This window comes from Oxyura jamaicensis, assembly GCF_011077185.1.
Source record: "Oxyura jamaicensis isolate SHBP4307 breed ruddy duck chromosome 7 unlocalized genomic scaffold, BPBGC_Ojam_1.0 oxy7_random_OJ72347, whole genome shotgun sequence".
NCBI classification, from domain to species: domain Eukaryota; kingdom Metazoa; phylum Chordata; class Aves; order Anseriformes; family Anatidae; genus Oxyura; species Oxyura jamaicensis.
This window is the reverse complement of record NW_023304071.1, coordinates 1-10059: the sequence shown is the minus strand read 5'-3', so window position 1 is coordinate 10059 and position 10059 is coordinate 1. Positions and strand designations below refer to the sequence as shown.

At 46.3% G+C, this 10059-nt stretch overlaps 2 protein-coding genes across 2 annotated transcripts; both read left to right on the top strand.

Annotated features, from left to right (window-relative positions):
- Positions 1-89: 89 nt before the first annotated feature.
- PHOSPHO2 (phosphatase, orphan 2) lies at positions 90-1707 on the top strand. The gene is made up of 2 exons (XM_035312000.1): positions 90-243; positions 386-1707. Exon 2 carries the CDS (start codon positions 400-402, stop codon positions 1123-1125), a length of 726 nt encoding a protein of 241 aa, XP_035167891.1. The 5' UTR covers positions 90-243; positions 386-399; the 3' UTR covers positions 1126-1707.
- Positions 1708-5041: 3334 nt separating this feature from the next.
- On the top strand, positions 5042-8917 carry LOC118157605 (kelch-like protein 23). Its single transcript, XM_035312001.1, has 3 exons — positions 5042-6276; positions 7756-7908; positions 8467-8917. Exons 1-3 carry the CDS (start codon positions 5052-5054, stop codon positions 8775-8777), a joined length of 1689 nt encoding a protein of 562 aa, XP_035167892.1. The 5' UTR covers positions 5042-5051; the 3' UTR covers positions 8778-8917.
- Positions 8918-10059: the final 1142 nt, after the last annotated feature.

Genomic DNA, 10059 nt, shown 5'->3' with positions numbered 1-10059 from the left:
TCCTGTGCCGGGCGGGGGGGGTCCGCGCCTCGCTCGGGCCGCCGCAGGGTTGAGGTGGGCTCAACCTCCGCGGGGGCAGCGTCCGGCAGCGCGGCCCGGCCGCGGGAGCCCCGCGCGGTGGCGGCGAGGGCCGCGGCCGGTCCCGTCCCGCAGCACGGCTCTGAGATGGCGCCGCCGGGCCGGGAGCTGCCGCGGGCTGCCCGCCTCGGCCTCGCGTCCCGGAGCTGAGCGGCCGCAGGCAGCCTCCTCAGCCCGTGTCCGAGTCACAGCTCCCATTTCTCGCGTGATTTTTCTCACGCGAGCGCAAGATCGGGGCAGGAGTTGAGTAGGTTTTTATATATTTCCCTTTATATTTTTTTTTTCTCTTCTGTTTGTTCTGTGAAGTGCCCCTGGACAGCTATGAAATTCCTGCTGGTTTTTGACTTTGACCATACGATCGTAGATGAAAATAGCGACACCTGGATTGTGAAGTGCGCTCCTGGGAAGAAGCTTCCTAATGGACTACGGAACTCCTACCAGCCCGGGCACTGGACGGAATACATGGGCAGAGTCTTTGTCTACCTGGGAGACAGCGGTGTCCAAGAAGAGGAGATGAGAAGGACTATGACAACGATCCCTTTCACTGCGGGAATGGGAGATCTTCTGCGTTTCATTGGCGAGAACAAAGAGCTTTTCGACTGCATAATTGTTTCAGATTCGAATACAGTATTTATTGACTGGATTCTAAAAGCCGCTGACTTCCGCGAGGTGTTTGATGAAGTGTTTACAAACCCTGCAGCATTCAGCAGTGCCGGCTACCTAACTGTACAGAACTTTCATGCTCACCATTGCTCAAAGTGCCCAAAAAACCTTTGCAAAAGGAAAGTTTTAAAAGAATTTCTAGATAAACAGTTGGAGCGAGGAGTAAGTTATACACAAATCGTATATATAGGTGACGGCGGGAATGATTTATGTCCAGTAATGTCTCTGAGGAAGAATGATATCGCTATGCCAAGGCACGGGTATACCTTAGAGAAAAGGATTTCTCAGCTCTCCCAAGATCACAGTCCTGTAGAGTGTTCTGTTCTGGTTTGGTCAACTGCTGTTGAAATAGTGTCTTACCTGAAGCTGCTTATAAAGGAATAATTCAGATGATAAAAGGAAACCAGTATAGTTGCACCTCTTTCTTCCCAGGAGAGAAACACTGCATGTGCATAAAAGCACAAAAATGTATAACTGGGATGCTCTCTGAACCTTTGTTTTTTAAACATGATACAAAACTATGTTCAATTTTAGCAATGGAGGGAAAGTGATGTTAAAATAGCTTTCTAGCATACTACGCATTCCAACATCAGTGGCAAAGGGGGTGGGAGGGTTGCAGGGGGAATTGCCATTAATCTCCCTACCCTGAACCATTACTGCCTGCATGTGAGGTCTGTTCCATGTGCTCAGGGAAAGGAGTGGGATTAGTGCACGAAAGAAAGAAAGAATTCTTATAAAGAACTTAAATTCTTAACTTACCAGGAGCATGGGTCTGGAACCATTGGCTTTGAATACTATTTAATCAGGGTAAATGTTTAATTTGTAAGTGATTTGGTATGCCTCTAATCTTGTTTGATCTGAAGATGCACTTATATTTTTAATATACTGAATATTTTATCAAACAAAATTCCTTTTTAAGAGTTTTAATTAAAGACAACAAGTTACTGTCAGTGACAGAAGCAACATTCATGATTTCTGTGAAGTGTTCTGCTGGCCTGTGTGTTATTAGGCACCGTTTATGTTGTCATTCAGACCCCTTCTCTTCTGGAGAACAGTTAGAATGGTGCGGTGCTGTTGACAGGAGAGCCACTCTCCCATTTCCCCGACTAGCACCCCAACCGCGTGCGTAGGGCTGCCGCTGGTTAGATCTTCCCTGCTGCCTGCTCAGAGCCAGACGGATGCTTTTCCTTGATGGGTTTTCGCTGCAGTGGACCATGGAACGGTGCGTGTGCATGTGTTTGCACAGCTTTGCCCGTTCACTCTGTGTGCGCTGCACAGCCCTCTCACGGGCTGTAAGGGAGCGTCTCTGCCCATTCTAACTTAGTAACGGAATTCACCTGCCTTCTGGTAGTTGCAGGAAACGCCTGTGGCCATGGAGTCTGTCTCACAGCGAGATAAGCCCTAAGACTTCGTGCTATGCATACGGAAATACGTCTCATTGAAGTCATGTGTTTTCATGCCAAATGTTTTCTTGGCCTCCCAAAATAGGTTATAGTCTACTATTAAACTGACGTCTACCCTTATGTGCCTTAGTAGCTGAGAAATTGGTCTAACTTTTGCAGTAGTTCAGTTGCAGATATCCAAGACGTAGCTCAGCAACCTGTAATTGCTCTAGCTGTCATCTTCTGTGTTGTCTGTGCGGTGCTCTTCTCATTTTCTTATGGACACTGGATGTTGTCCCTACCTTCTTCTTCAAAGTTGAAGGTTTTTAGGGGTGGTCTTCCCTGTTTTGAGGGGAAATCTTGAGGATTTCATTTGAGTACTGCCTTGTACTGGGGTTTAGCCCTTCACCTATTTTAACTAATTATAGCAGCTTGCTTTAGCAATTTTGTTATCTAAGGTGTCCCAGATAATATAAGTGATTTATTTAGGGGCTTCAATGCTGGATAGTTGATAGCTGTCTGAGGTGTTTACACTAGAGATCTCACCTTGTTGTCTTGTGCAAGGGCACAAAGACAGCATCTGACTAACTGGTGGGCCTCAACAGTTTTAAGTTTTCAGATTTGCAGGTTGCATGAAAGTACTAATGGCTGTTGCATAGCACAATATTGTGTGGTTACTTCTTTGAGTTGTGTATGTCCTTCATTCTGGATGTGCTGCTAAGTGTTAACAGGTACTGTGCCCATCTCCTCTGTGCTCTTCATAACCTAGCTGCAAAACAGTTTGCCTTCTGTTTTTCTGCAGATCTCAGTTATTGCTTATTTAAAAAGCAAAGAACCAAACCAAGAAGCCCCGACCACCTAGTATATGAATAATTATTCATTTTTTTCTTCCACGTACATTAGGTTCCCTAATATTCTTTAGCCATAGGAACCTTATCTTGTAGTTTGCTATATTGCTGAATCATTAAGACATTGATCTCCATAATAAAAAGGGATTGTTTTTACTTTTTTTGTGATAGAGTACAGAAGCAGGAGATGAGAATAGATTAAGCAAATAAAACTAATTGAAAGATTAGCTACTATGATTCAGTCACTTCAAGTACAGGGTAGAGCTGATGCTATTTGCTGGACAAAGTGTGTGTTAGAGACAGAAGGAGCTTTTCCATTCCAGCAGGTAAGCCATTAAGCAGTTAATGAGGTCTTGTGTTATTTTTTTTTCTCCTCTTCTGAAAATAAAAGAGAAAATCAGTTTTAAAAGGAAAATCAGTTTTCTGAAGCACCACGATTACCACATTTTCCCACGTTTGGGTATAGGGGAGGGGAGATGCGTATCTCCAGATTGTGTTACCAGCTGAAGCTGACTTCACAGCCAAAAGAGAAAAGGAGAAGATGGAGCAGATCCTTCAAAGGGTACACGTTCTGTACTTAGTGTTGCTGGCCTGACTTGCTGGGTGGGTAAAACAGCATGCCCTCTGGTGGGGGAGATGTTCAGCTTCTGGGGAAATGTGGTAACAGGTAAAAATGTTAAGGAATGCATAGTGAGAGGCTGCTGTGCATATGGGAAATGTATGGTAACAGATATGGTATTACACACAAGCTGCTGTAAGGAGTACTTAGCTGTAATACTATGCCCTGACCTTATGTGCTAGTAGGGTGGCCAGGAGCTGAGAGAAGTTTGTGCATATCCATAGGAAGCTGATGAAATGGAAGCTGAAAAACAGCAACAAAACAAAGCCGTTGGCCTGGGGGCATACAAGCAGACTCAGGGCCCTACAAGGGAATGCTCTAGAGGAAAAAAATAAAAATAAAAATGTGTGGAGTAATGTGGCTGTGGGACAGGCCCTGGTGAGGCTGCTGCTAATGCCTGGGTTGCAGCACGAAACTCATTTCCTGAGCTAACAATGCATCAAGAGTGGTTGGGAGGGAAGGAAAAAAAAAAAAAAAAAAGGCAAAGAGGTGTGAAGGATTTTTGGGGTATTTTTTTATGTCTTGTGTTGCTATATAGAGGCCAAGGGAAAGTTGGAGTCCTGTTGCAGCCTGCATGTGAGCAAGGGTGGTGGAGGAGGGTACCCATGTACACCTCACCCCTCAGATTCCTTCTTCAATTCATGCTTTTGGTGGGAATCAGGGAGGAAGTACCACCAGTAATTCAAAGAAAAGAAAAAAAAAAAAAAAAAGAAAAAAAAATGCTTTTAAGTCTGTGCAGAGCAGGAGCTCTCCTAGTTTCTCCTTGGGGTCTGCAGGCACTTGGCCAATAACAGGAAATACTTCCCTCCACTTGGTAAAAGGAGCGCTTGCAGCACAGGGCAGGGAGAGTCCGGCTGGCACATCCACAGGACCGGAGTCCCACTGTTGCTAAGAGGGAGCCCTGGCCCTCCAGGAGGAGCACGGCCACTTGATCCTCAGGGGATGCTCCCCACGCGTGTAGGGCATCTGCTGCTGAAAACACTGTGCCAGCAGAGAAGAGAACGCTGAAATTGTGAACCGGAATAAATTTAGAATTAATTCCGTATAAATAGCCGTATAAATTTAGAATAATTTGCTTACAGTCGGAGTCAGCACAGTTTGGGGCTGTCACTTGCGCCTCGCAGGCTCAGGCGTTGAGGGGAGCCCTGGCCCGCCCCTCCCAAACCCCGCTTTTTGGGAGCGCCCCCGGGCTCGCTCCCCTCACGCCGGAGGCAGGGGCCAGCCCCGGGGCGCTGCCGGGGGCAGCGGGAGGCGCTCCGGCTTTGTGGTGCGGCCGGGAGCCGCTGCCCGCGCAGCTGCTGCCGCCCCTCAGGGCCGGTGAGCGGCCCCACGCAGGGGCCGGGGGCCGGCGCCCACCTGGGCGCTGCCTGCGCGGCTCCGCCTCCCGCGGGCCCCGGCGGCCCCGGGCGTAAGGGGCGGGCGGGGGCGGGGGGGAGCTGGAGGGGGCCCGGCGGTTGGGGCATGGTCGGGCGGGGGCAGGAGGTGGTGGGGGAGGCGGAGGTGTACCTGTACGAGGACCCCGCGCACCCCGCGCGGCTCCTGGGGGCGTTCCGCGGCTTCTATCTGGACGGGCTGTTCACGGACATCGCGCTTCAGGGCGCCTCGGGAGTCTGCCTCCGCTGCCACAGAGCCGTCCTGGCGGCTTGCAGCAGTTACTTCAAAGCCATGTTCACGGCCGACATGAAGGAGAAGGCTAAAAGCCAGGTCAGGCTCCCCGAGCTCAGCCACGCCGTGCTGGAAGCCCTCGTGAATTACGCGTACACCTCCCAGATCCAGATAACAAAGAGAAACGTCCAAAGCCTGCTGCAGGCGGCGGACCTCCTCCAGTTCGCCTCGGTCAAGAAAGCCTGCGAGCAGTTTCTGGTCAGGCACTTGGATACCGACAACTGCATAGGGATGCACGCCTTTGCCGAGTACCACAGCTGCTCGGAGCTGGAGAAGGAGGCGCGGAGGATGCTGCTGTGGCAGTTCGAAGACGTGTGGAAGCAGGAGGAGTTCCTGGACATCGGCAAGGAGAAGCTTGCGTTCATCCTCTCCAGAGAGAACCTGAATGTCTGGAAGGAAGAGGCAGCCATCGAAGCGGTGGTGAAGTGGGTGGCGCACGACGTGGAAGAGAGAATCGAGGACATCTATGAACTGCTGAGCTGCATCCAAATAGACTTAGATAACGTGTACTTGAGGTCAGCTTTAAGCCTACAAAAAAAATGCCGACTTAATGGTAATAAAATCCGGTCACTTGTATACAACGCCCTGAACCCCAGTCCCAAAGGCCTCTCCAAAAGACCAACGGCCGCCATGTATGTGATTGGAGGGTATTACTGGCATCCCTTATCAGAGGTGCATGTTTGGGATCCGTTAACCAACACATGGGTCCAGGGAACAGACATGCCAGATCATACCCGGGAGAGCTATGGGGTCACGAACCTGGGACCAGACGTGTATGTGACGGGAGGTTATAGAACGGAGAGCATCGAAGCCCTCGATACTGTGTGGATATATAACAGTGAGAGAGACGAGTGGACCGAAGGCTGCCCCATGCTTGATGCGAGGTATTACCACTGTGCAGTTTCCCTCAGTGGCTGCATCTATGCGTTGGGTGGTTACCGGCAGGGAGCTCCAGTGCAAGAAGCTGAGTTCTATGATCCTTTAAAAAAGAAATGGGTTCCTATTGCAAACATGATCAAAGGTAAGTAAGGCTTTGGGTGGTGTCTGCTCCACAACGTCAGTCCTTCCACCTTTGCCACATAGAAGTGCCACTGACACGTTTAGGGGTTGATCCAAGTTTTAGTGAAGTTCATGGGAAGCGTCCTGGTGGTTGTGGTGGGCTATGGTTCAGGTCTTTACTAGCCAAACCGCTGCAAGCATCCAAATGCTGGGCTGACCACACGATGAACAAGCAGGCGGTGGTGTGGTGGTCTCCTTTTAATTTTGTCTTCCATCAGGAGCTAATTTTTTGTTCAGCTTGGAAAGAAATTAGAAACCTACCTGGGATTCAAGTCTATTCAGCATATCCTCAAAGAGTGAACAAAGGGATCGTATTATAAATAATTGTACAGAAAATAATCTGGTTTTATACCAAAATAAGTCTGTCTTCACTTAAAATTTCTTGCATGCAGCTTGCTCATGTTTCAGTGTATCATCTGTTTGGGTTCCTTAGTTTAATCTTTAGTGTGAGGATTAGGAAAAGCACTCATTCCTATTTTTAGCAGCCAAAATAGTGATCTGTTAAAAATGTATGAATTTGGATCACAATCTCACTAAACGATATTATTTGGTTATAAAAATTATAAATAATCACACATCTTATAATAACTTTTATAATTTAGTGTAATTATTTGCAATTAGTAATGAATTCTTTTGTAAGATTTTACCGTAAGTTGATGCAACATGGTATTTTTTGAGAGTTTTTTGAGGTATCTCACAGGAAAAACGCTAATCATGCTTATGCAATTGTTTCTTTAATGTTTAAATCTTTCCCACAATCACTGCTATTATTCTCTTAATTTAAATCCAGGAAAGCTGCTTTAATGCTATGAGCAGTTATGTGTTCTGTGCAGGCATTTGGTCGCGTTTTCTGCCTGAAGCTTTTTAAATGCTTAAAAACACACTAATTTGCTAGGGTTTGTCAGTTTTCTCTTGCAGTTCCCTTGTTTTATTTTTGTTTTGTTCTCCTGGAGACGGAGTTAACATGGCTACATTCTATTTGTGTCCTTGTTTGTACAGCAGTGTTGTTAATAGTATGAGAGAGACTAAAAATACCCCGAGACACTGAATAATCTCAGCTCCCATTGACTTTGTTCTTTCCATGTATGTGAGACTTATAAAATCACTCAGACTTAGTGAAATATTGGAAGTAATTCCCTGTTCCGGACCAGCGTGACCGTGTCCTTAACAACTGCGTAAGGATTATGTGAAATTTTCTATGGCCGTATTACATGCCATGCATGTCGGTTACTGCATGTTTACGTAATTGCTCATGACTTACGCTGCTAAAATAAGGTGTCTTGACAGTTTATTTAATTTCACATTCATTTAAACGCTTGCAAATATAATTTCATCCTAAAATGTTAATTAACAAGCCATTTAAATTGGGGTTATCAGTGGAAGTGCCAGCGGCTGTTGTGTGCCGTCTGAAGGCGTGTTGTGACTTTCACACTGCATACAGGTGTTGGAAACGCCACTGCCTGCGTCCTGCATGAAGTCATCTATGTAACCGGAGGTCACTACGGCTACAGAGGAAGCTGCACCTATGATAAAATCCAGAGGTACCATTCAGGTAGCAACGAGTGGAGTATAGTCGCCACAAGTCCGCATCCAGGTAAACAATAATTTCTGTAATGGGCGTAGAGTTTGATTTGTTTAATCCTAACTAGGAGTCTTTAAACCCACTAAGAGTTTCTGACTAGTTCCTAGTAAGATGAGGAAAACTTGTAGGGCAGCAAGGTTCAGAGTGGACACTTTGGGGTGATCTACTGTTCCCAGGTTTGGAGAAGGCACAGAAAGGCCCCCCTCAATGTCTGCTCTATAGAAATCACTTCATAATACTCAACTAAGGAACCTTATTACTTTATTAAATAACATAGTAAGCTAACTTCCCATAAAATCTGTCTACTCATATTTGTTTGGCAAAGGTCTTTTATATGAATTTTCAAAAGGCTTTTTCTTTTTTCTACATTTGGTAACAATAAGTTTCTAGAGAGACTGTCACTAAATACTGGTGCTCGTCTATGTGTGTCTAGCAGAAATTCCTGAGGGTGTTTACTAAGTTCAGTGAAGAAACTCAGCTGGCCTCTGCGGTGCCCACTGTTTGTTGTGTAGCTGCAGTTTAAGATAATCTTATCATGCTGAGTTGAATTGTATTCCTTTCTTCCTGAAGAATATGGATTGTGTTCAATTACGTTACAAAACAAGATCTATTTTGTGGGTGGACAGACCACGATCACGGACTGCTATGACCCAGAGCAAAATGAGTGGAAGCAGATGGCTCACATGACGGAGAGAAGAATGGAGTGTGGTGCGGTGGTCATGAACGGATGCATCTATGTGACGGGAGGATACTCCTATTCGAAAGGAACGTACCTGCAGAGTATTGAGAAATACAACCCTGAACTGAACAAATGGGAAGCAGTAGGTAATCTTCCCAGTGCTATGCGTTCACATGGCTGTGTCTGTGTGTATAACGTATAAACACTTGATTTTCATATTGCTGCTACAGAAAACAGCAGATGCAGTATTCCTAGTAGTACTGCTTACCTCAGGAGTGAAACATCAGGTGCAGTCTCTTAGCAGACATTCATTAAAAGCTATATGGTTTATCTTCATCTTAATTCAGGAGCATAAATGTGGGAAAAATATTTCCATATATTTTCAGTCCAGTCATGCTCTGACATGAAAATTTTCAGGTGACTTCCTTATAATACTTTGCACAGCTATACAGGAGGAACTACTGTGAAAAAATGATTTGTTTTCATTAGCCACCAGGTGGAACTCTAACGTGGTGCTAAGCTGAGTAAAACCAAAGTGCTCTGCATGCCTGTGGACTACTGGGCTTATGATGAAATTTCCGATACACTGAATATAGCTGTAGAAATGGTTCATTGCCACTGGCTAGGTGTGTGGTATCTCTAGAGCTATAGCTTTTTTTTTTTTTTTTTTTTTTTTTTCCTCACAGAAAAGCTGTACTGTGATAACTCTTTTTGAAATAAAATTTGATGCGTGTCTTCATGAAATGTAAGGAGAGAGACTGGACAGTCCAGAATCCCTATAGCCCGCTTCTTGAGCTGTGGCGATGCAGCTGCTGTGGAGCTGCCTGCCGTCTGACAGAAGTGATCCAAATACAGAATTAGGCAGGGGGAGCAGAGAGGCTCTTCCAGCCCCCTCCGGTTCTTCAGTCCAGCTTGTAAAATGACAGCGCAGACAGCTGTTAGATGCTGGTACAAAAGGGAGGGACAGCAGGGGGCTGCGATAAGCTGTGGTGGGAACTTCTTACAGCAGCAGTGCCACCTGACGTGACACTGCTGGATATATTGGATATACCAGATACCATCCAAGGGTCTTTGCAAGAAGGTGAACCCCCCGAGTTCATAGTATTTCTTCTTAATCATAAGCATTTTCAACACACTTTTGTTACTTCACATTTTTGTACTAATTTCTCACTCGCACGTGGTAGTAACAGCTTTCACCAACCCTGAGTTTTGCCGTAAAATGCTGTGTGCAGGCCTCGTTCCGAGGTCTGACTGCCGCCTCGTGTCGTCAGAAGCTCGCGTGGGGGGGTTCAGTGCTCTGCTTCCTTAGCCGTCCCGCTGGGAGCTACTTACGGATGCAGCCAAATCTGTTTCAAGATTCTTAAACGCAAAGAGGTCTGAGGAACCGAACTCGTCGGTGCTGTTTGAAGTGCATGCGCCAAGCAAGTTAGCACAAGAGTCGGTTTATTTCTCCTGGAAATCTCCACGGCAGAGAATAATTAAAA